This window comes from Bos mutus, chromosome 20 (genome assembly GCF_027580195.1).
Source record: "Bos mutus isolate GX-2022 chromosome 20, NWIPB_WYAK_1.1, whole genome shotgun sequence".
In the NCBI taxonomy this organism is placed as follows: Eukaryota; Metazoa; Chordata; class Mammalia; order Artiodactyla; family Bovidae; genus Bos; species Bos mutus.
Window position 1 is genome coordinate 3769811 of NC_091636.1, and position 26963 is coordinate 3796773.

Sequence of the window (26963 nt, forward strand, 5' to 3'; positions counted from 1 at the left end):
ACCCCATGGACTGCAGCCTTCCAGGCTCCTCCATCCACGGGATTTTCCAGGCAAGAGTACTGGAGTCGGGTGCCATTGCCTTCTCCGAGCTGAGGGCTACACAGGGGATATATGTATTCAAGCTCTTTCCACTTAAGACGACCTACAGGCAATGTTACTCCAGTACCATCAAACACACTGGAGTCTAGATTTTTACTTCTGAATATCATTCTCCACTAAAAGGAACTAGGGGTCCCTAGCTGATTTCAGGACTCTGACAGGTAAAATGTAATATGAGCCTGGAACAACTTGTTATGCCAGAAAACAAAGTATTCAAAGAATAACAAAGTCATGTCAAAAGAACACAGAGATCAGTCTGGAGGAGCTCCCGCTGGCCAATGTGGTACAATTTGAGCATCAAAGTAAGTAACAATAGCAACAGATTATACACAGAAAACCATGGAAAAACACAGAAAACCATGAGTCCATACCAATATAAATCAGCAAACACACAGTTGAGATGAGAGAGCTCTTTCTTAAATTAAATTATATAAAAGAAATAGTGAAATTAGAAAAATCACCATTTGACAACCACCATAATTATTTCAGGCAAGAACTACCAATGGATGCTAAAGCTAGTACCTGTTTGATAATAAAAAAAAATATTTACATAGATCCAATCTTCATACTAAATACTTATTATTTGCAGAGGAAAAAATAGTAACTTTGCAAGGAAGAAACTTGGTTGGCACCATAGGTGATTAAAGTTAACATCAACAAAAATAGGAAAAAAGATACTATATGACTCTCGACATGATACACTAAGGACACAACCTCACTTCTGCGGTGCGCTTGCCCAGACTACACAATCATGGAGGAACCTACACATGAGAACACAGCAGACAGAGTGCAACTGATGAACACTCTGCAAAATAACTGGCACATACTTTTCAAAATGCCAAGGTCACAAAAGACAAAACGTCTCCAGAACTGTGCTAGATTACAGCAGGCTAAAGAGATATGACAACATAATGCATGATCCTAGACGATTTTCTTGGAATATTAATGAAGACGATGAAATCTGAATAAAAGCTGTAAAAATTAGCATTATATCAATACTCATTTCTTGATTTTGATTACTGAATTGTGGGTAGGTGAGAGAAAGTCCTTATTCTTAGGAAATACACACTCAAGTATTTCAGGGTAAAAGGGTTTACTCTGTGCAACTTTTTCGAATGGCTCAGGAAAGTTTAAGTATTTACATACATGTATGTATATATATAAAGGACTTCCCCGGTGGCTCAGTGGTAAAGAATCTGCCTGACAAAGCAGGAGCCATGGGTTTGATCCCTGGGTTGGGAAGAACCCCTGGAGAAAAAAATGGCAACCCACTCCAGTATACTTGCCTGGGAAACCTTATGGACAGAGGAGCCTGCCAGGCTACAGTCCATGGGGTCGCAAAGAGTCAGACACAACCTAGTAAACAAACAACAACAACAACAATATGTACATATAAAGAAAATATAACAAAGCAGATGTGATAAAATATTAACATTTGGGGAAACTGGAATGAAGGGTATCAGAACTTCGTACTGTTTCTGCAACTTTTCCGTAAGTTTGATATTATTTTGAAATAAAGTTAAAAAAAAAAAAGGACTTGTGACCCTTCAATAATCCCTTGGATACAGGTTTGGATTTGGCAGAGCAGCCATGGTAACTCAGACCTCACCCGTGCATGCTCAGCTGGCTCAGTCATGTCTGGCTCTTAACCACCGCATCGATTACAGCCTGCCAAACTAATTCAGATCTCACCTGGCCCCAAAGACACAGGACACCCAACGGTGCTGATCATGTCTAGAGAGAATTAGATGCTCTGAGACTTTACTTGACCAACTCAAAAATTCTTCAGGAAAAGGAAAGTTCCTGTAAGCATTTAGAAAACCCTGCAGGGAAGGATTCCTACTAGTCTAACCATTACGTTACTGGTGAAGGCAGCAGTTTGCCAAAAATGTTGCTTTTCTCAGAAAAAATAATAGTCAACAGAGAATGCACACTGTCGTGGTCCAGCCACTGTGCTCTCTATATACAGTCCCACTCATCCTCTCAATAACTCTAGTGTAACCTCCACCTTAAAATGGAGAAACCACCTAGGGGGAGCATAAGGGAGACCACAGTAATAATATCTCATAGGACTGTTAGGAAGATTTAATAAGGTAATATTTCTCACACAATTACAACAGTTTCTGGAACATAAAAAACTATATCTGTGTCTGTTAGATGAATAATAATAATAAATCCCAAAGATCATATAGCTAAATGGTACAGCTGGGATTCAAACCTAGACAAACTCCAAGGTTTATATTCTCAGCCACTAGGATTATACTGGAGAAGGCAATGGCAACCCACTCCAGTACTCTTGCCTGGAAAGTCCCATGGGCAGAGGAGCCTGGTGGGCTGCAGTCCATGGGGTTGTAAAGAGTTGGACCAGACTGAGCAACTTCACTTTCACTTTCATGCATTGGAGACGGAAATGGCAACCCACTCCAGTGTTCTTGCCTGGAGAATCCCAGGGACGGCGGAGCCTGGTGGGCTGCTGTCTATGGGGTCGCACAGAGTCAGACACGATTGAAGCGATTTAGCAGCGGCAGCAGGACTATACTGCCTCATGGCTTTAAGAATTACTAGAATAAATGTTCAACCTGGTCTCAGACTTTCACCTACAAAGTAAAACTACATGATCAATCCATCTCTAAGGTCTTGGGCTTCCATGAGGTTTCAAAGGTGTGAACCAGTGCTTAAGATAGCATAGCAAGTCGACACTGACCTGAAGTGCCCAAACAATACATTATTTCCTAATCAGCATATACCAATTACCAAAAGCAGGCTGGTACCTGTTCCAAGCCCAGTTCCAAAATTAGTACTGTTTCGTGAGAAAAGACATCAGCAGTTCATACAACTCTTTATTCAAGATTCAATCTGATAAGTTTCCTTTGCTTAATGTTTGTAAGAGCCTGGCAAAAATATGGGTAAACACACTTCACTTGAAATTGTGTTCATTTGCAAAGTCCTTCTCCTCGAATGGGTTTCTAAGTGTAGTCAAAGCACTCATGCTTCTAAGAACATATAAGAACACAAGAGTGGGTGCCACAGAGCCATAAAACAATGCTATTTTGGCTTGTCCAAGATTTTGCCACAAAAGCCATAAAGCAGAACAGGTGCTTAAACATCAATTCTATCCATGTATAAAGAAAATAATACTCAAAATAACAGAAAAACTACTAGAAAATGTATTGCCTCTGGGTTAGATTCATGGGAAAATAGATATTATCTTGGATGTCACTTAATCCTTTTAAAACTGCATCTATGGCTATCACCATTACAAAATCCCAAGCTTTATTTTCATCTTATTTAACTGAACTGTTCAGAAGGAAGTACTGTCAACAGAAAAAAATACTATATTCTTGCAAATGCCCCTACAAGAGACTTGAGAAGCTTGCCCAGTTATATCAGAGTATTCCTTTGCTACAGTTTACACTGCATCTCCTCACATTACATTCCCAGTACATCCCATGACTTAAATTCATAGTCACTATGGAGAATAGTATGGAGGTTCCTGAAAAAAACTAAAAACAGAACTACCATATGACCCAGCAAATTCCACTCTTGGGCATATACCCAGAGAAAATCATAATTCAAAAGATGCGTGCACCCAGTGCTCACTGCAGCGCTATTTACAACAGCCACCTAAACGTCCACAACAGAGGAACGAATAAAGAAGATATGGTACATATACACAATGGGCTATTACTCAGCCATAAAAGTGAATGAAATTGGGTCATCTGTAGAGACATGGATGGAACTACAGACTGTCATACAGACTAAAGTAACTCAGAAAGAGAAAAACAAATATCACGTAATATCACTTATATGTGGAATCTAGAAAAATGATACGAGCTTATTTTCAAATCAGAAATAAAGACAGTGATGTAGAGAAAAAAACAGAATGCATGGATACCAAGGGGAGTAGGGGGGTTTTAAACTGGGAGATTGGGACTGACATGTATACTACTGTGTACAAAATAGAAAACCAATGAGAACCTACTGTAGAGCACAGGGAACTCTACGCAATGCTCTGTGATGACTTAAATGGGAAGAAAATCCAAAAAAAGAAGGGATATATGTATACATATGGCTGGCTGACTGCGTGTTAGCAGAAAGTAACACAACATTGTAAAGCAACTACACTCCAATAAAAATCTTTTTTTTAAAAAGTCCTGGGATGTGCACCTCTCACATCCTTGTGATGACTCTACTAAATCCTAACTTTTAAACCAGCAAGCTCAATTTTAGAAAAAATACTGACAATCCTTCCTAAATGAAAAGCTAACGACACTCACTTTAACCCAAAGCTAAAACATCAATAAAGTTAAATTCTAGAAGTTGTAGCTGACCTCATGAAGCACGTCACAATTTCTCTCAACATACATGAATCCATTTTTATTTCACTCTCTCTCTCGACTCATAGCCATATACTCTGAGTCTGATGCGATGTACAGCAAAATACTTACAGTAGGTCATTGAATAAATTTTTTCTTAGATATGCTTTTTGACACTTAAAATTTTTTTCAGTTTTTAAAAAGATTTAATAATGACCACAAATTAGCAATGTTATAAGTAGCTTTTAGATTGTGTCAGGAGCAAATTTAAAGATACTGTAAATCAATTTTTTTTTTTGCTAAGTCACTTCAGTCGTGTCCGACTCTGTGTGACCCCAAAGACGGCAGCCCACCAGGCTCCCCCGTCCCTGGGATTCTCCAGGCAAGAACACTGGAGTGGCTTGCCATTTCCTTCTCCAATGCATGAAAGTGAAAAGTGAAAGTGAAGTTGCTCAGTCGTGTCAGACCCTCAGTGACCCCATGGACTGCAGCCTTCCAGGCTCCTCCATCCATGGGATTTTCCAGGCAAGAGTACTGGAGTGGGGTGCCACTGCCTTCTCCAAATCAATACTTAACTATATTAAAATTGTGTAGCATTTCCCCCCAAGATTTTATCACAAAAATAACTTGCCAATGATGTTCATACTTCCTATTTTTTATTATTATTTTTTTTTAATTTATTTACTTATTTCTTTGGCTATGTCGGGTCTTAGTTTGGCACTTGGGATCTTTGGTCTTCGTTGCAGCAGGCAGATCTTAGTTGCAGCAGGCAGCTCTCTTACTTGCAGCATGTGGGATCTCTTGTTCCCTGACCAGGGATCAAACCCAGGCCCCCTGCATTTGGGAGCCTGGAGTCTTAGCCACTGGACCACCAGGGAAGTCCCTTATGCTTCCTATTTATTATTAAATTAGAATAATTTCTCAATGCAAATGGAATTTTACTCTACATCTAAATTTTCTTTAATCCTCCTCAATGTTTCATCTGAAAATGTCTTCTTTCCCCCTTCTTTAATAAACGGTGAAACTTTACTTTCATACACGTAAGACTTTCAGTACACATCCCTGTCCCAAATTGAAAAACCTACCTCTATCACTGAAATGTAAGTTCTGTCCCTATTTATATTCCCTCCTTAAAATGGTTAAGGATCATCTGTGACAGAAAAAACAGAAACTTTTATCCCAGTCATTTGCTTGCCCTATGAAGTTGTGTTGTAATTTCTAGACAGTAGATTTAGTGCTGGTATACAGAAAATGAAAATACACACAAAAATCTGTTTTCTACCCCACAAAGGAGTCAATACAAAAAGATAGTATCCTTCTTGCTTCCAGGAGTATTCATTACATTTTATTACAGGTAAACAATTTTTCCAATTCTCAAAACTCCTGTTATAGCTTAAATATCTTACTCAACATTCATTCCAGAAATACTGGGCATCATTTTATTGTTTTCTCAAGTTTCTTATGTCCTACTTATTATATGTAGTGACACACCTCAATTTTTCACTTCATAATTATGAGGGATTAAAGGGCATATAAACTATTCCAAGTCATTTGGGAAGAGAGACGTATTCACACAAGATGCAATCATCACAAACCAAGAATCAAAAAAGCCAAATTCACAGAAGGGTTTGTTCAGCAGGCCATATATGTTAATTTTTGGCAACAAAACAATGATCAAAGGCCCAAAGCTTTCTAATCACCACCAAGTTAAAATTTTTATTTCCAGGGTAACTGAAGTCCAAGGCAAATTGGTGACTGTCAGAAAAAGTACAAGCTGTGATAATGAAGCTGTATTACTGGACCACAGGTCCCCTCCTCCCCACTTTTAAATGAGACACTCCTGGTGGTAGATGGCCTCAGTTCCTTTTATCAGCTATAAACCATGTGTGTGAGTTCAGTCATGTCCAGCTCTTTGAGACTCCTTGGACTACAGCCTGCTAGGCTCCTGTGTCCATGGGGATTCTCCAGGTAAGAACACTGGAGTGGGTTGCCATGCCCTCCTCCAGGGGATCTTCCCAGCCCAGGAATAGAACCCATGTCTCCTGTATTGCAGGTGGTTTCTTTACTGCTGAGCCACCGGGGCTTCCCAGGAGGTGGTTCCAAATATCCATACACTGATATTATAAGTACAGATAGTCATTAACATATGGGTTCCAATCTTCATCCTTAAATTGCTGGATATGCCAATCAGAATGAACTTTCATGACACCTCCTTCAACTCACCCCTCAGGAGAATCACCACTCTGATTTGAAACAGATAGATATTTTAATACTCCACTAATGGTGATTTAAGATCACAGGCCTAGAAAGACTTTATTATGCTTTCTATAATTAGACAAAGTCTTCTTTTTCTTGTACTTTAAGGACCTCAAGGTAACTGGTTTCCCCACAAAGCTCAACTGCTAAACTCAAGTCAAGCTTAAGTAAAACTGAATATTAAGCTGAAAACATTCAGTCTGGGATAGCAAGCAGAGGTAATGATGAAAAGGAAGATAACTGAGTAAATGGGCACAAAAGAATTTTAGAAAAGATGATCACTTTTTTCCATTTGATCCTGTTAGATAATTAAGATTTTAGTTTGAAATTTCTATCTTGTGAGATGCAATATAATTTGTTGACTAAAACTAAAGGCAATTTCTCAACTCATTTTTCACTGCTGCGATCTCCATTTTGGAGTATGAACATGAGAGTCCTTAAGAACCATGTTTCATTAACTTCCCTAAACTGTGTTCTTGCCTGGAGAATCCCAGAGATGGGGCAGCCTGGGGGCTGCCGCCTATGGGGTCGCACAGAGTCGGACACGACTGAAGTGACTCAGCAGCAAACTGTGTTTACTGCCATGAAAGAGAACGCTCACACATACACTTCTGCGGCAAGGAAAGAAGAGTCGACCAAAACCCTCACCTTCAGTGGAGAGAATACTGAATTAGAAAACAGAAGACAAAACTTACAGTTTGGGCTACTCTTTTTATTCCTTAATCAGATTAAAACTTCCCTGTGCCTCAGTTTTCTCTCTTCTAAAATGGAAATATTAATATCAGACTTCCTCGAAGTCAAAGCTTCCTTTTAAGAATCAAGAAAATGTATATGAAGATTTTTAAAAAAACAAAATTACACCAAAGAATGTGTTGAAATCATGGTTCTTCTCGATAGTTGCTGTCTCTGTAAACCTTAAACCATTGAAAAACCATTATTTTAATGACTTCAGTAAGATCTACTCATTCAACATTACAAACCAACAACCTATGAACCCCTGTGCCAGACCCTGTTGAGATACTTACATACAAATTCAAGTATGTCACACAGTATACTCAATGCATGTTTGCTGTGCAAATAACATAGTCAGGAAGGGAGATTTTAATAAGTAAAAAACAGGACAACAGGCTTCCCTGGAGATCCAGTGGTTAAGAATCCACCTTGCGATGCAGGTGGGACACCATTCTATCCACGGTCGGGGAAGACTGCACATCCTGTGCAGCAACTAAGCCCCTGCACCACAAGTACTGAGCCTGTGCTCTAGAGCCCATGAGCTGCAACTACTGAACTCAGCATTCCTACAGTCTGTGCTCTGCAACTAGAGTTGCCCTTGCTCACCACAACTAGAGAAAGCCTGCATGGAGCAACGAAGACCCATGACAGTCAAAAAATAAAATAAATAAATCTAAAAATTTAGGACAAAAAGCTAAAAGCTGTTAGCATTGCTAAAAAAAAAAGTATTTGCATTGCTAAATATCTCAAAATATCAGGCATGTGTTACAAAATTATACGTTATAAAGTTATATTTACATTAATGACTATCTCTACCCCAAACACAATTCTTTATTTACAGTTTTTATATGGAGGAATGTGGTTTAGAAAGTAAATAAAGGACACACAGTTCCAACTTTCAGAGTGCAATCAGTCTTTAATAAAGTACATTAAGGAACGTCCACTGGCTCAGCAGTAAAGAATCCACCTGCAATGCAAGAGATGCAGGTTCGATCCCTGGGTTGGGAAGATCCCTTGGAGAAGGAAATGGCAACCCACTCCAGTATTCTTGCCTAGGAAATCCCATGAACTGAGGAGCCTGATGGGCTACAGTCCATGGGATCGCAAGAGTCAGACACGACTAAACCATCAACACTACAACCTCAGTAAGTGACTGCAACTTTCTTTTGGCTTACCCAGTGGTTCAGTGGTAAAGAATTCACCTGTCAGAGAGGACACGTGGGTTCGATCCCTGGGTTGGGAAGATTCTGTGGAGGAGCACATGGCAATCCACTCCAGTATTCTTGTCTAGAGAATCCCATGGACTGAGGAGCCTAGTAGGCTATAGTCCACAGAGTCGTAAACAGTCAGACATGACTGAAGCAACTGAGCATGAGCAAAGTACTGTAAAGAGCACTTCTACCTTACAATTTGTTCCTAGGCTCTGCCCTCCTCCAACATCCTCCAAAATACCTGCTTCAAAACCCCCCAACACCTAAATTCAGAGAATTCTTAAAAGGCATCTTCATTATTTCCTGTTATACTTTATAGGCTGCATGCAAAACCTGGATTTCTGCTGCATTCAATATAAGCACAGAATCAGCTCAAGAACAACCTAACATAATACCACTGGTCTGGGTGGCTTTAAATACAATTAACCCTCTTTTCATATACAAAGCAATTCAACTCACCACTAAGTTTGCGAAGGATGACAGAATAATACATTAATAAACACTTGGGGAGATTTTAACAAGCAAACTAGATCACTCCCTCCTTTTACCAAATAGCCAAATAAGAATCTATCCCAGAATTATGAGTAAAGTCTCTAAAGATAATGGAAAATAATTGTACAACATTACAATAGTTTTTACTATAAATTTCACCCCCAAAAGCAAATAACTAAAGCCAAGTAGAAAAAAATTTCATCCTCCAAATGATAAAGCAATTGGTAACTATTCATTCATTATTTCACTTATTCATTCAGTCAGCAGCTACTGAATGCACAGGTACCAGGAACCACACAAGCAACTAGGCATACAGTAAAGAAGAATCAGAAAAGGCCTGGGCCTCAGAGCTTACGACATTGTGGGAGAACAAAGAAATAAGTAAACAAATAATTTCCAAAAGCAGTATTAAAAAATGAGGGAGATCATGCTACTTTTAAGAACTGTAATAAAAGCACCACAAAGCAAATATTTACATTAAAGCAAAGGCCCTAGGCGGGCTTCCCTCATAGTTCAGTTGGTAAAGAATCCACCTGCAATGCAGGAGATCCCAGTTCGATTCCTGGGGTGGGAAGATCAGCTGGAGAAGGGATAGGCTTCCCACTCCAGTATTCTTGGGCTTCCCTTGTGGCTCAGCTGGTGAAGAATCTGCCTGCAGTGTGGGAGACCTGGGTTCAATCCCTGGGCTGGGAAGATCTCCTGGAGAGGGGAAGGGGTACGGCTTAGAGAATTCCATGGACCGTATCAAGTCCATGGGGTCACAGAGCTGGACACGACTGAGCAACTTTCACTTCACTTCACTTCAAGCTTTATTTACTAGATACAGAGATCCGCTGCCATGCCCACTAGGATTCATCTCAATCCAGTCCATTTTTCATAAGCAAGAGTCAGACTCTCACAAACATGGCAGACACCAGACCTCACCTACCAGGTCCTTCTCAGCATCTCTTTTTATTCTAGTTCCTCCTGCATAAACCCCAAATACAAGATCTCATCCAACAATCCCTTTTCTATGAAGCACTCACTGTCTTGAACTTCCAAAAGTTAAATATAATACTAGATTGCCCCAACTGTAGGCAGAGTTGGAATATTTTATACCCGAGAGAAAAAAGAGAAGTGAAGCCACGTCAAAGACAGGGAGAAGCAAAGGCCTAACAGTACCAAGGTGCACTCTCAGCTTCAAATGAACTGAGAGGTAAAGTTCACACCTTACATGATCAATATCTTCACTTACAGAGGTGCATTCTAAGCCAACAGTTGCTCCAGAAAAGAAAGACCACCCTGAGGGCTTGTTCCCGACCCTTTTAATTCCAGGTGAAGGCCAATCAGTTGGTGGGAGTAAGTGAACCAACTTCCAGATCTGTAACCAGATGGTAGTTAGTGGTATAGCTACAACAGACACCATCTCCTTCATCCCTTCACTATTTTAATGTTTTATCTTGCCTTTGTTTTCTCTCAAAGTTAGCATCAAAATTAACTTGGATAGCACTGCATTCTTAATACAGTACTATTCTTTCAGTATAGAAGGCAGTGAGAAGGCGATGGCACCCCACTCCAGTACTCTTGCCTGGAAACTCCCATGGATGGAAGAGCCTGGTGGGCTGCAGTCCATGGGGTCGCTAAGAGTCCGACGTGACTGAGCGACTTCACTTTCACTTTTCACCTTCATGCACTGGAGAAGGAACTGGCAACCCACTCCAGTGTTCTTGCCTGGAGAATCCAAGGACGGGGGAGCCTGGTGGGCTACCGTCTACGGGGTCGCACAGAGTCGGACACGACTGAAGCGACATAGCAGCAGCATTCTTTCAGTAATCCTATGAAACTTCAAATATGTAATACAATGCCCAACACAGTGCACCTATCCTGAGAGTAGATAAAAATTGATTGAAATTACATGTGTCATGTAAAGATTTTTTCTAGGATCTAGTCACATGACTTTTTAAATTGGTCCCCAAAAACTCAAGAGACAGAAACAAACAACTGTTTCAGCATTCCAAAATGTAATTTAAACTATCTTGTAAAATATATTTTTTTACTCTTTTTTAAGAACCCTAACAAAAAGTATCACACATTTCAAACATAAAGACCCATCATGAAACATGTTAGCTTATGCTGTCTACTCTATGCATATATGAACTTAAGGAAATTTTTCTAACTGTGTCACTGACTGGGAAAACCACAGCTCTGAATGTGCCTTTTATTAATACATGCACATACATGTTCACTCATGTAACACAGCTTTTGAACTGTGGTGTTGGAGAAGACTCTTGAGAGTCTCTTAGACAGAAAGGAGATCAAACCAGTCAATCCTAAAGGAAATCAATCCTGAATATTCACTGGAAGGACTAATGCTAAAGCTCCAATACTTTGGCCACCTGATGTGAAGGGCTGACTCGTTAGAAAAGTCCCTGATGCTGGGAAAGACTGAAGGCAGGAGAAGGAGATGACAGAGGATGAGATGGCTGGATGGCATCACCAACTCGATGGACATGAGTTTGAGCAAGCTCCGGGAGATTGTGATGGACAAGGAGGCCTGGCATGCTGCAGTCCATGGGGTTGCAAAGAGTCGGACGCGACTGAGCTGATGAGGGAACTGAGGGAGCTGAACTGAACTGACGGAGGGAACACACTAATACAGTACATGGATGTCTAGGCTTCGTTAAATGTCACAGCAATCTCATCTGTTCCGTATATGCTCTTATCAAGTTAACTGAAGAATGCTCAGTGAAAATAAAACATAAACTGTAATACTGTGTGACATGTTATCGTCTGAGTTCTGAGCACAGTTGCTGAAAGTGTTTGTGAGTCAAACTTTAAAAAAATCTTCTACAGAACTTTATGAGACTCTAAATCATTTATTTTTATTTTTTAGAGACTATATACAATCAAAATAAAAAGAAATCAAATGCTGAGACTGATGTTACTGTTCAATGTAAGATATACCTAAAAAGAAGATTCAACTGTTTAAAATGCTGGAGCCTACTGATTTCATTAACATGCTCATTTAAAGGTAGCAGATACAAAGAGCAGAAGTGGAACCAGAACTAAAGAATTCTGACTCCTAAATCTTTTTATTACATGACATGGTCTTATTTAACAAGGTTCTTGCTCTAGAATTAAGTGAGCCTACTATTAAGACAGTTATCATTTTCTCCCTAAAACTGTTATAAAGTCAAAGATGTGCTTCACACAATTGTTAACTAAACCTAAAGTACTATGAGAAAACTGAGGTCGCTGTCCCCAGGTCCAACGTGGCTTATGCTCTGAGGAGATAAGTAAATGTACAAAAATAACCAGGACAGATTTTTGGGAAAAAGGGAGGGGGGAAGGTGGATTTAGTACCATTTATTTATTTAGTACAATAATTTAGTATTATTTATTTAGTACAATCTTGCAGTTTTAAGAAGCACAAGTTATAAAGATCTAATGTTCAGTATGGTTATTGTTAATAATACAGTACTTTATACTTGAAAGTTGCTGAGAGGAGATCTTAAAGAGTCTCACAACAAGAATGTGTTCATCATTTTGATTCTGGTAACTGTTTCACAAGGTATATGTATATTATATCATGACATTGTATACTATATCTGTCAACAAACAGTTGTCAATCAGTCCTCAATAAAGTTGAGGGAAAGGAGGAGGGAGGAGAATAAGCACTGAAGAACAGTGCTACGATGTTCAGGATGGCAGGATTAGTCCTGGGTGGAAAAGAAAAGGTTCATACTTATTCACTGATGAAAGATTATCCCAACGTTGGAAGTGAAGACAGCAGAAAAGCAGGAAAAGCTTGGACTTTGGATCTACTATAGCCTAGGAAGTAAAGAATCATACATATTCTGTTAGAATTAGATCTAATTTCCAGTTACTCTTTCCCTGTGATACTTTTGTCACACAGACCACAAGCATGGAAACTATCTGAACAAATGCAAAGGAGCAATCTGACCTTGCTTATACCTACAAGTCAATTATAATAAATGCAAAAGCTATCTGAAGGGTTTCTGGTGATGTTAAAATTTAATCAGAAAGGCCCAAGAGTCATTAATTCATTATTTTTTAAAGTTGTGAGCAAATGTATCATTAACACTTCACATTCAAGTAAAATTTACATAAAATTATCCCCCACATGTAAATATTTCTTGTTCTCAGATAACTCCAATAGAAATTTGATTTCTAAAAACTGAGCTATAATGGAAACTTCTACAAGTTTTACTGCAAACATGCAAAAGTATGGCATTACAATATCCAATGTATACTCAGCAATATTTAACCTCTCGGGTCAATATATGGAGTATATTCCAAACCAAATTTGATTCTTGCTAGCTCCAAGTCAAAGGAGCTGATGCAAAATGGAATATATGCTTGACTGTTCTTGCCAACCACATGCATCTTTAAGTACATACGCGTTAGTAAAGTCTCAACCTATGGTTCTTGAACTACCAGTGAATCATGAGGAACTTGTTGGTAGCCTAGTACTGCCCAATAAGCAGAAGCAGAAAGCTGGGTAGGGATGGTGAGGGGCGGCGGGAAGAATCAGGTGCAGTGGTCCACCAAATGAAGATAAACCATTCAGGTGGTCTGCAGTAAGGAAAAATGAGAGAATCACTAAATCAGCAAACTGACCATCACGCCCAATTAATATGATCATATTGCTTAACAAAACCAACCTAATGCTTTCTTGCAACAAGAGAAGATTGTGTTTCAGTCAAAAATCATGAGATAACTCATTACATAAAAGCAAAAGTTCCTTACTACTGTTATTAACACTCAATAATTATTCTCACTGGAAGACTCACCTGGATATAGTACTACTAGCAAGGTGCTGCCAAAGCTTTGCATTTATAGTAAGAAAATTAGATTTAAAAATCCACTGATTCAAATTTCTCCCTAAGAAAGACAGGTGTCATAGACTAGGGCTATCAAAAATCAAAGGAATAACAATTCCTATATTTCTAATGGCTTAAATCTTCTGTTCATACTATGTAACTCTAGCCACTGATTCCTAAATGTAAAATCAGAGATGAAAAGGACAGCTCATTTAATAGCCATAAATAAGACTCTTCATTTAAAATGTCTTTCCAACTTAAGTTCCCAGAGAATCTTATCTGCGAAAAAACTTCAACCCTCTACTTAGTAGAAAATTGAAAACAAGTGGGACAAGCCCAATGGGAGGAAGCAAATGAGGCAGGGGCTACCACATACCACAGCAGTTTTTAATGTAAACTGAAGTGCTTAACTCTCTTCTCAAAGAAGATTCAGCTTGCCCCATATGGCAGTATTTTCCAACTGTCGCTTCCCATCTAATTTCAGTTCTCATACCTACTGAACCTATGGAGCTACCCAAAGTACCACTGTATTTCCAACCTACATTTTCTTGCTGTATATTTTCCTTTTGATTCTTTCCACACAACTCCATTCCTCCTAGCAAAATCAGCCCCCTTCTGCTTTACATCAAGTAAATGCCTCCTATTTCACAGTACGTCTCTCTCCAATTGGTATGAAATTTTATGCATCCTCTCGTGAAGCCCCAGAGCTCACCAACCCGGAAAAACATGAAAGATTTTTACTTCTACTGTCACACTAGGGAGAAAACGAGGAGACTTAATCTTTAGTCCCAGTCATGTTCGATTTTTCTTCTTCTTTTTTTTTTTTTTTTTACCATAGGCACAGCCCTAAGAAAAGCAGCAAAAGAAAATTCAATGAAGCACCTAGTGAGATGACAAGTGTAAAACACTGGAAATATATAAAGAATAGATGTCCGTGATATTCTTGAAGAAAGTAACTGATGTCTTGTAGAGAATGCATCTGTTCTGAAGTACGCCAATCTCAAAGGGGCTGTTGCTATATTCTGGAGTTGGACGCCCAAGAAGTCTGTCTTATATTAGGATATGAGTACCAAACTACGACTAGAATTTCCACAACCACACTAGAATGAAAAGTTGAAATGCAATTAGATCTATCAGTTTCACAGGCAGACCTGTTTCCCAGTAACTCAACAAAATTCAGTATACTAAGTACTCACTACAGTCAGGTCCTGAGAAGTGATTTCTCATTTCTCTACTTTGTGAAAACTTCATGACTCAATTCTTAGTACTTTCCTCCTCTTTTCACTTAACTTGCAAGGAGATCCAACCAGTCCATTCTAAAGGAGATCAGTCCTGGGTGTTCATTGGAAGGACTGATGCTAAAGCTGAAACTCAATACTTTGGCCACCTCATGCAAAGAGCTGACTCATTGGAAAAGTCTCTGATGCTGGGAGGGATTGGGGGCAAGAGGAGAAGGGGACAACAGAGGATGAGATGGCTGGATGGCACTACCGACTAGATGGACATGAGTTTGAGTGAACTCTGGGAGTTGGTGATGAACAGGGAGGCCTGGCGTGCTGCGATTCATGGGGTCGCAAGAAGTCGGACACGACTGAGCGACTGAACTGTACTGATAGCCTTCATTCCAGACAAGGCAACGGCACCCCACTCCAGTACTCTTGCCTGGGAAATCCTGTGAATGGAGGAGCCTGGTGGGCTGCAGTCCATGGGGTCACTAAGAGTCGGGACACGACTGAGCGACTTCACTTTCACTTTTCCTTTTCATGCATTGGAGAAGGAAATGGTAAACCACTCTAGTGTTCTTGCCTGAAGAATCCCAGGGACGGGGGAGCCTGGTGGGCTATCGTCTATGGGGTCACACAGAGTCAGACACGACTGAAGCGACTTAGCATCAGCAGCAGCAGCATAGCCTTCATTGACTTTTACACCTCCAGCCAATTTAGCCAGCTGACTCCAAAATCCACATTCATAATCCTGAACATTTAGGAGTTCCATATCTAAACTTCAAAATGATGTCTCAACTTAAAAATTCTTCTGTCAATTGAACTTTAACATACTGAAAGGTTGCTTTCTCCAGACAGCTCTTTCTTATTCCCCAAAATCTGACATGCCACTTCAGTATTCTTGGTTTACCCAGGTTCACAAATATGGGATTATTTTCTATATCCCCACATCCAAAAAACCAACTCTTGCCATTTTTCCCCCTAATGTATTCCTCTCTCGTCTCTTCCCACTGTAAGCAATCCTTTACCAATGCTTCTTGAACTTGAACGTGCACGGCAACTGTTGGAGAACACTATTAAAATGCAGATTCTGATTCAGCAGTTTACGGCCAGGGCCCGAGAGTCTGCATTTCTAACATGATGTCTCCCACCTGATGACAGTGCTGCTGGTTGAGGAACCACACCTCCTAGCAGCAGAGGTCACTTCGTGTTCCGTTGCTCTCTCAGCACTTGCCCAATTTATTCAGTGGTGTTTTTTATCTGTTTAAATAGTGCTTTTCAGTTGCCTCATACATGCACATTTTATTATGTTTTCCTAAAAAAGGATTCTGACATACACAAGAAATAGGATAATGATTCCTTTTTTTGGAACAACAGCAACCAATACAAAGTTGGGCATACTGTGGGTACTCAATGGTTGTTGATTGTAAAACGCTTCCCCAGAAAAGACAATACTCATCTCTTGATTAAGAAACTGAAATGGCTTTATGGATCACCTGTCAAATTTAAAAAACAATTTCATTGCCTATCAACCTTTTCATCAGATCTGACAGAGGAAATAAGCTTAAAACAGCTTTCTATTCATAGTTAAAACAAATGTTAGTTATCAGATTTGTAAATTATTGTTATATATTTATTCTTTATCCATCAACAATTAAAAATAAATTTAAAACTGAAACTATAAGCACAGGCAACAAAGATACAAATAGATACACTGAACTTCATTAAACTTTTGTGAATCAAAAGACACCATCAAGAGCATGAAAAGACAACCTATAGAATGTGAGAAAATATCTCCAAGTCATGTATCTTGTTGTTGTTCAGCCGCTCAGTCATGTCCAACTCTTTGTGATCCCATGGACCACAGCATGCCAGGCTTCCCTGTTCTTCACCAACTCCTGGAGCTTGCTCAAACTCATGTCCTTTGAGACGGTGATGCCATCCAACCATCACATCCTCTGTCATCCCCTTCTCCTCCTGCCTTCAATCTTTCCCATTATCAAGGCCTTTTCTAGTGAGTTGGCTCTTCGCATCAGGTGGCCAAAGTATTCAAGTTTCAGCTTCAGCATCAGTCCTTTCAATGAATATTCAGGACTGATTTCCTTTAGGATTGACTGGTTGGATCTCTTTGCAGTCCAAGGGACTCTCAAGAATCTTCTCCAACACCACAGTTCAAAAGCATCAGTTCTTTGGTGTCCACCTTCTTTATGGTCCAACTCTCACATCCATAAATGACCACTGGAAAAACCATAGCTTTGACTAGACAGACCTTTGCTGGTAAAGTAATGGCTCTGCTCTTTAATATGCTGTCTAGGTTGGTCATAGCTTTTCTTCCAAGGAGTAAGCGTCTTTTAATTTCATGGCTGCAGTCACCATCCGCAGTGATTTTGGAGCCCCAAAAAATAGTCACTGTTTTTATTGTTTCCCCATCTATTTGCCATGAAGTGATGGGACCAGATGCCATGATCTTCGTTTTCTGAATGTTGAGCTTTAAGCCAACTTTTTCACTCTCCTCTTTCACTTTCATCAAGAGGCTCTTTAGTTCCTCTTCACTTTCTGCCATAAGGGTGGTGTCATCTGCATATCTGAGGTTATTGATACTTCTCCTGGCAATCTTGATTCCTGCTTGTTCTTCATCCAGCCTGGGATTTCGCATGATGTACTCTGCATACAAGTTAAATAAGCAGAGTGACAATATATAGTCTTGACGTACTCCTGTCCCAAACTGGAACCAGTCCGTTGTTCCATGTCTGATTCTAACTGTTGCTTCTTGACCTGCATACAGGTTTCTCAGGAGGAAGGTAAGGTGGTCTAGTAATCCCATCTCTTTAAGAATTTTCCAGTTTGTTGTGATCCACACAGTCAAAGGCTTTGGCATAGTCAATGAAGCAGAAGCAGATAAACGTTTTTCTGGAATTCTCTTGCTTTTTCTATGATCCAACGTTGGCATGGATGTTGGCAACTTGATCTCTGGTTCCTCTGCCTTTTCTAAATCCAGTTTGAACATCCGGAAGTTCTCGGTTTATGCACTGCTGAAGCCTAGCTTGGAGAATTTTGAGCATTACTTTGCTAGCATGTGAGATTGTTCAATTGTGCAGTAGTTTGCACATTCTTTGGCATTCCCCTTCTTAGGGATTGGAATGAAAACTGACCTCTTCCAGTCCTGTGGCCACTGCTGAGTTACCCAAATCTGCTGGCATATTGAGTGCAGCACTTTCACAGCATCATCTTTTAGGATTTGAAATAGCTCAGCTGGAATTCCACCACCTCTACTAGCTTTGTTCGTAGTGACAAAGGCCCACTTGACTTCTCATTCCAGGATGTCTGGCTCTAGGTGAGTGATCACACCATCGTGGTTACCTAGGTCATGAAGATCTTTTGGTATAGTTCTACTGTGTATTCTTGCCACCTCTTTTTAACATCTTCTGTTTCTATTAGGTCTATACTGTATGTCCTTTATTGTGTCCATCTTTGCATGAATTTCTCTAATTTTCTATGATTTCTAATTTGCATGATTCCTCTAATTTTCTTGAAGAGATCTCTAGTCTTTCCCATTCTACTGTTTTCCTCTATTTCTTTGCAGTGATCACTTCGGAAGGTTTTCTTATCTCTCCGTGCAATTCTTTGGAATGTATCTTGATAAGGCTTTAATATACAGAATAAAGATTAACATAATCCTACAACTCAGTAGCAAAAACAAAGCCCAAGCTCAATTAAAAACAAAAAGGCAAAGGACTTAGATATTTCTATTAAAAGAAGATATTCAAATGCCAAATGAGCACATTAACATCACTATTACAAAATGCAAGCTGAAACCATAAGATGTCCCTCACTTCACACCCGCTATAAAAGCTACAATTTTTAAAATGGGAAATAACAAGCATTGGTGAAAATGTGAAGAAACTAGAACCCTTGTATGCTGCTAGAAGAAATGTAAAATGGTGCAATCACTGTGGGAAAATTTACCTCTAAGAAGTAAACATAAAATTAACATGATCTCTCAATTCCTACGTTCTCCTAGGTATATATCCCAAAGCACTGAAAACTGGGATTTACTCTCTGTACACTAAAGTTCATAGCTGCATTATTCCCAATACCCAAAAAGTGGAGGCAATCCAAACGTCCTTCAACGGATGAAGGGATAATCAAAATATGGCATGTACACACAATAGCTATAAAAAGGATTACTGATACTTGGTACAACAGGATAAACCTTAAGACCTGTTAAGTAAAATATACTACCAACAAAACAATAAATATTGTATGATTCTACTTATATGAGATATCGAGAATAGGCAAATTCAGAGACAAATCATAGACCAGAGGTTACTAGGGGTTAGGAGGAGAGGGGAGAAAAGATATTGCTTAACAGATCCAGAGTCTGTCTGGAGTGATGAAAAACTCTGTAAATACATAGTGATGTATTGCATGCTGTGGATATAATTAATGCCATTGAAGTATACACTTAAAAGTGGTTAAAATAACAAGTTTTATATGTATTTTACTAAAATTAAAAAAAAATTAAACTAGAGGAAAAGGAAAAAAAGTCAGCATTCTTTATTTTAGCCCCAGTTTAAGCTCTGACTCTGCCATGTTAAGCAAGTTATTTAATTTCTCCCAGCATCAATCCATCTATAAAATAGATACTATCCACCTCCCAGAGTTGTTGAAGACTAAGTGAGAACATAATCACAATACCTGCTACACAATAAATACTGGATTAAATGGTAGCTGTTATTACTCAAAAAGCATTGTTCTCATCAAGTAGGTGTTAAGGCTGCTATAAATGGATATCCAAAAGAACTCCACGATATTCTCAAGACACTCTGAAATAAAGAAGTCAATGTTTGAGATTTCCCTGGCTGTCCAGTAGTTAAGAATTTGCACTTCCACTGCAGGGGCATGGGTGGGTTGGATCCCTAGTTGGGGAACTAAAATCCCATATGCTGAATGCAGCCAAAAAAAAAAAAAAAACCCAAACAAGTCAATATTCAGTATTCAGAGTTCTCCTCCTGTAAACCTAGAAACTGGTGAGCACCTTGGTCAGTACTCTCGGGATATCACTGAAGGTACAGAATAAATGACTTACCCAGAGGTGAGAACCTACTTTCCACTGACACATCACTACTTTCACTAAAGGATTGAAATATGAAAAGGGAATCGGCTGTCTTCAATGAATTTCATTTTATTGTTTTTTTATTCATGTATTTCTTATTTTTAAAACTCATCAGAGATTTAATTACTTAGTAAATGCCACGGGCCACATTCTTGTCTAGAGGACCTAAGTGCCAACCTCAGCATCACAATGTCATCATAATAAGGTGGAGAACTATACAAAATATGCTGTCTGAAAATGTCACAACAGCTGGAAATTCTAGGATGTGGAAGCTTGGAGAGCATTGTTAAATAATCTTGCATAAGTTCTATAATATAACTTTCTTGATTAAAATTAGGCATTTAAAAAATGGTCAAAAAAGCTAAAACTCAAAAATTGAATTCTAGGCAAGGTATACCAGAAGATACAGCAACTGATTCCAAAACAATACATAACACAAATCTTACAACATTAAGCCATTTCCATATTCTAAAAATTCTTACAAAAATTTTCCAAATTTCTTCAAAGTACTGCACCTAGAATGGAAGTTATTCTCAATATACACATTTATTTGCATACTTAAGAGACTTAAGATTCAGAGGGAAAGGGAAAGTACAGTACCTCAAATGGCCAAAAAGTTTTTTAAGTCATTTTACTAAGTCTGCTGATATTCAGAAAGTGAAGCCATCCTAAAATGATGATGTTTGCACAACACTGTGGACGTAATTAAATCTGTCATGAAAATCTTAAATCTGTCATGAAAAACATTGGGAAACTGTGTTTTACTCCATGCTGAAAAAAATTTTTTCATAGCCCAATATGTCCAGATTAAAACTACTACTGTACATCTGAAAAGTGACAGATCTGTGCCAACACCCTTAGGGAAAAGTCTCTCCCTCCCAAACAAAAATCTACTATAATAAGCTAGTAACTATTTAACAAGTTAACCTGAAACACTCACCTGGGCTAATTCCTTTAAATCACAATTAACTCTTTAACTTTCATGACAATAATGGAGAATAAAGGCCTCCACAAATTAAATTCTAGAAATAATCCTTTTATCCCACACAGCTCACTCCTTCACCCCAGTTACATCAGGGTCATGCCTTCTCTCCAGAAATAAAACGAAGGTTTCACAACAATTTTTCTAAACTTTACTCTGGAAAGGTAAAGCACAGCTTAAAACCCAGAGAACTCAGTTCACAAAGAAGCTGACACTATAACTATCTAACTAGGTACCACTGATAATAATAAACTACCAAAAGCTAATACTTCTTGCTTTTAAAAGCCCGTGCTAATAACGTCTGGCTGGTCACAAGTCACACCACCAAAAGGCCTTAAAACCATAAATTAGTTCAAGTGCACTACCAACAACAGAAAAATGTTGAATCAGAATGTTAAAACGAGTGTGAAAAAACTTAAACTACGTATAACTTAAACTACATATAACAAGCACACTATCTATACTTACCAAAAAGTAATTGTACCTGTATAGTTTGGTACCATTAATGATCACCTCACCCACAGGATTTTGACCCTCAGTTTGATCTTAACCCAAGGTTATTTTAAACCACGCCCCCTTTTATCTTCCTGCTTTGTTTTTACTGCAAATCTCATTGTTAACGTGCCACTGAGTAATTATGCTATGACTTGAAAGGCACTACAAAGTACCGCTTTCCGTGGACAGTTTTTTTTTTCAAGACGCTTTGCTGAGCTCTCGATTTGCCCAGGATTTAGTCATACAGGATGACCATACATTTTAATGAAGTAGCATGGCTAAACATCATGTAATCAGGACATTTATAAGTCAGAAGTTAGGTGTACATGGAGTTTAACGAGGCAAGCAACTGGTCCAAATGCTAGCACGATAAGAAAAAAGTTGTAAACCAACCCACCCACCCCAACGACTTAGTTTAGGAACTTACACCCCACATTTCTGTGACATCTAACATAAGGTTGGAACAAAACCAACACTGTCATTTTTGCTATTCCTAAAAGCTGTTTCTTCTTTAACTAAAACATTCTGTCCTCTACACAAGGTATAGAATGGGCCCAGCAAGAGGTCATATAACTAAAAGCAGAATTAACTGGATTACTCTTCTCCTATACTACAACATTGATTGAATTAAAATACCTCTCCTCAGCAAACATATTTACAATAAAGTACAAGTGCGTTCCGTGTCACAGAAACTTTTAAACTACGGATCCTACTGGGGTAACAGCACTTGTACTTTTATCCTACATATTTTCCTTTACGTAAGATGGATAGGAATTTGACTAGCCCACCCCAACAGTGCACTGGCCCAATAACCCCAGGCTGGAGAAAGAAGCCACGTTTTACTCCGGCAGACCATTTACCCACCCCTCGTTAAAATAATGCTTGAGGCCACTTGAGACTTCCCCAGCCGAGTTCCAGAAACTTGCAGGTTTAAATGGCCAAATTGGAACCAACCAGGGCAGCTGTCATCTGAAACTCAGGAAAGCGGAGACCAGCCAACTCTGCTGAACAAGGCCGGGTTCGGAGAGATGTGGCGGGGCCCGTCTGAGGGAATACATTAGGCTCCCCTCCCCCCCCCCCCCAACCCCCATCAGTTCGCTTTCCTGCAACCCCAGCGCCGCCATCCTGTTCCTGAATAATTAAACGGGCTGGAGAGGGAGCGAGGGAGCCAGAGGCAGTTTCTGGTCCGAGTTTCCCCAGCCGAGGCGGTGGGGTCGAGAGGCCGTGGGCTACCTTCCCGGAGCGCGGAGTGCTTTTCTGGGGCGGGGGACTGGGGGGTCAGGGAAAAAAGGGGGCGACCCGGCGGCCGGCCGGAAGCGGAGCGCGGGGAGTGACGTGGAAGAGGGGATGACAAAGGGGCGCGGGGGCCCCGGCCGCGAGGCCCGCAGGGGCCGGGACAGGTGGCCAGGCCCGGCCGGGAACAATGGGGGGCCGAGGCTGCCCCCTGGCGCTCACCTACCTCCGGTGCCCTCCGAGTTCTCGTTGAGGCTGCCCGAGGAGTCGTGCTGGGCGCCCACACACCCGCCCATGGGGGCCCCCGGCGCCTCGTCCGCCACCTCCGGGCGCTCGTCCGGGCCCGCCGCCGCCTCCGCTTCCTCAGGCGCCGCCGCCGCCGAGCTCCGGACCAGGCTCCGCTCCGCTCGCCCGCCGCGGCCCAGCCTCCGCCCCCCTCTCCGCTCCACCCACCGCCTTGGCTCGGCCCCTTCCTCCGCGCCCACTTCTACCTCAGTCCCCGGGCCGCCCGCCCAGCAGGCCTGGCCCGCGCGCCGCCCTCGCCTCCGGCTCGGCCCCGCCAGGCTGGGGCTGGCCCATCCCGGGCGGGCCGCGGCGCCCACCTCACGCCTTCACAGCCCCGCGCTCCCGCGTGCAGGCGAGCCCTGCGCCGGAGCCCCGCGTCCGTCAGACCCCATCGGCCCCCGCCCCACGGCGCCGCCCTCCGCATCCAGGCCTGGGCTCAGCGGGGCCCTCCCGGAAAGGCCGGGGCGGGGCCGTGGGAGGCCGCGCGCTGATTGGCTGCGGGCGTGGCCGCGGGCGGAGGGGCGGGGCAGGAGGCGGGGAGGCGCCGAGGGGATGCGAGGCGGGCGAGAGGGGAGGGGGCCCCCAAACCAAACCCGAGGGAAGGAGGCGCCTGGGGGTTCCGTCCCCGGGAAGAGGCTGAGAAGGCGGGAGAGGAGGAGGGAGAGGGAAAGACGGGAATGAGCCAAGAAAGCGATGGAGGGGGAGAGAGCAGGACAGACGGAGTAAAAGTGAATAGGAAAAGTGGAAAGGGGAGAAATAGAGTTTCTGACTCCTCGGGCGTCCCCTCCTTCTGGTAGAAGCGGGTCGGGGGCGGGCGGGGGTTGCGCACGGAGAAGTAGCGATGGAAGGCTCGCGGGCGGGGTCCCACTTACCCGGCGGAGGGGTGCTCCTGGCTGAAGATTGAAGTCCCAGCACCTTTTGGATTTGTGTAGAGTCCAATGGGTTGCTATCCTAAGTCCTGGCTTCTCCTTGCCTGCCCCATCCCCCTGCCCCCCTGCAATCTCGGTGCCCCATTACTAGACGTAGAGGCTGTCTTTGTGGTTGCAAACTGGACTGAGATTACAGAGGCAAGGCATCCGGGGCTGCGAGAGATAAGCGTGGACCGTAGTTCAGGGGGGCGTGGGTTTGTTTCCTTCTCGATTATTCAGACACAATGCTACTTCTCAAGATCCTGCCTTTAAGGGTTCTAAATCGTCCTTAGAACAAATTGAAATATAAATAAGTAAAATACCCCGCTTTTTCTAAACTAGAATTTGGTACACTGACCACGCCCGACATTCTTGGCCGCTGCTCTTCCAGTCTGAAGCCAAATTGTTAATGGTCCCTTTAGAATTGTGCTTTTTGCCAGGATGCCTTAAAAATTTTTATCACCTGGCTTGGGTCTTTCTAAAGCTTACTTCTGCCTAAGAGCTGTTTTAACTATCTGCTCCATTTTTATAATCAGATTTCTTTTTTTAACGTCCTGGGTCAGCTTTTGCTTAGCATTAAAGAAAAATTTTCAAGTAAAATACCTAGGAAAGTGGCTCTATGCCGCTTGGAATTTGCATTTAAATATATTTTCATACACTGCTGGTGGGAGTGTAAATTGGTTCAGTCTTTTTGCAAAGCAATTTGGATTGCAGATCAAGAGACTTAAAAATGTTCATACCCTTTGACTCAGGATGGGAATGTAGCTCACAGAAACAGTCCAAAATGGAGGCAAAGGTTTCAGTCCTTGTATTCATTTGACAATCAGATTAAAACGAATGTCCAATAAACAAACGAAACCCTATGCATACATGAAAACAAAGTGCCTTGTGAAAAATAGAAGTCTGCTATATTAAATTTATACTGACTGACAAATGAGTGTTGTCCTAGCTACTCATGAACATTCAAAGAGCTTATATACAAGTGATATCTTTATGAGTTTTCAGAGGGTGCTCTGATATTCAGGTACTGTGTCATAAAGTCTTCTATTTGATCATCCTCAGCTAAGTATTCGCATAGCCAGACAGACATCACTTCATCACTTCCTGGAAGGAAAGAAGCTGCATACTGATAGCTTCAAAGGGATTGCTTTGTCCTAAATTTTGGTCTAAACCAAGAAACCAAGTCCTGTCGGACTCTGCAGCCCCATGCACCATAGAGTCCATGGAATTCTCCAGGTCAGAATACTGGAGTGGGTAGCCTTCCCCTCCTCCAGGGGATATTCCCAACCCAGGGATTGAACCCAGGTCTCCCACATTGCAGGCAGATTCTTTACCAGCTAAGCTGCAAAGGAAGCCCAAGAATACTGGAGTGGGTAGGCTATCCCTTCTCCAGCAGATCTTCCCACCCCAGGAATCGAGCTGGGGTGTCCTGCATTGCAGGCGGATTCTTTACCAACTGAGCTATCAAGGAAGCCCAAGGAGCACCGAGGATTTGGCAGCTGAGAGGAGAGAGCAATGCCATTGAGAAATCCTTAGCTGTGGATGTTCTCCACCTTGCTTTTATCTTAAAACAGAGACACAGATTCTCAGGAGATAGTAATAGGGCTGCTAACGGCTGGATCATCGAAAAAGCAAGAGAGTTCCAGAAAAACATCTATTTCAACTTTATTGATTATGCCAAAGCCTTTGACTGTGTGGATCACAATAAACTGTGGAAAATTATGAAAGAGATGGGAATACCAGACCACCTGACCTGCCTCTTGAGAAACCGATATGCAGGTCAGGAAGCAACAGTTAGAACTGGACATGGAACAACAGACTGGTTCCAAATAGGAAAAGGAGTACGTCAAGGCTGTATATTGTCACCCTACTTATTTAACTTCTACGTAGAGTACATCATGAGAAATGCTGGGCTGGAAGAAACACAAGCTGGAATCAAGATTGCTGGGAGAAATATCAATAACCTCAGATATGCAGATGACACCACCCTTATGGCAGAAAGTGAAGAGGAACTAAAAAGCCTCTTGATGAAAGTGAAAGAGGAGAGTGAAAAAGTTGGCTTAAAGCTCAACATTCAGAAAACGAAGATCATGGCATCTGGTCCCATCACTTCATGGCAAATAGATGGAGAAACAGTGGAAACAGTGTCAGACTTTATTTGGGGGGGCTCTAAAATCACTGCGGATGGTGATTGCAGCCATGAAATTAAAAGACACTTACTCCTTGGAAGGAAAGTTATGACCAACCTAGATAGCATATTCAAAAGCAGAGACATTACTTTGCCAACAAAGGTCCGTCTAGTCAAGGCTATGGTTTTTCCAGTGGTCATGTATAGATGTGAGAGTTGGACTGTGAAGAAAGCTGAGCGCCGAGGAATTGATGCTTTTGAGCTGTGGTGTTGGAGAAGACTCTTGAGAGTCCCTTGGACTGCAAGGAGATCCAGGCAGTCCATTCTGAAGGAGATTGGTCTTGGGTGTTCTTTGGAAGGAATGAGGCTAAAGCTGAAACTCCAGTACTTTGGCCACCTCATGCGAAGAGTTGAATCATTGCAAAAGACTCTGACGCTGGGAAGGATTGGGGGCAGGAGGAGAAGGGGATGACAGAGGATGAGATGGCTGGATGGCATCACCGACTTGATGGACGTGAGTTTGAGTGAACTCCGGGAATTGGTGATGGACAGGGAGAACTAGCGTGCTGCAATTCATGGGGTCGCAAAGAGTTGGACACAACTGAGCAACTGAACTGAACTGAAGGGCCCCACAGAATCTGATTTCTGACCCGTACTAGCTATA

The 26963-nt window shown here is 41.4% G+C and overlaps 1 protein-coding gene across 1 annotated transcript in view; it reads right to left on the minus strand.

Moving 5' to 3' along the window:
* The window catches only part of UBTD2 (ubiquitin domain containing 2), a 61762-nt gene extending 38061 nt beyond the window's left edge, over positions 1–23701 (minus strand). Inside the window, exon 1 of the mRNA XM_070357422.1 lies at positions 23205–23701. Within this exon, the coding sequence (XP_070213523.1) occupies positions 23205–23274 (70 nt within the window). The 5' untranslated portion in view covers positions 23275–23701. The remainder of the gene's footprint in view (positions 1–23204) is intronic.
* Positions 23702–26963: the final 3262 nt, after the last annotated feature.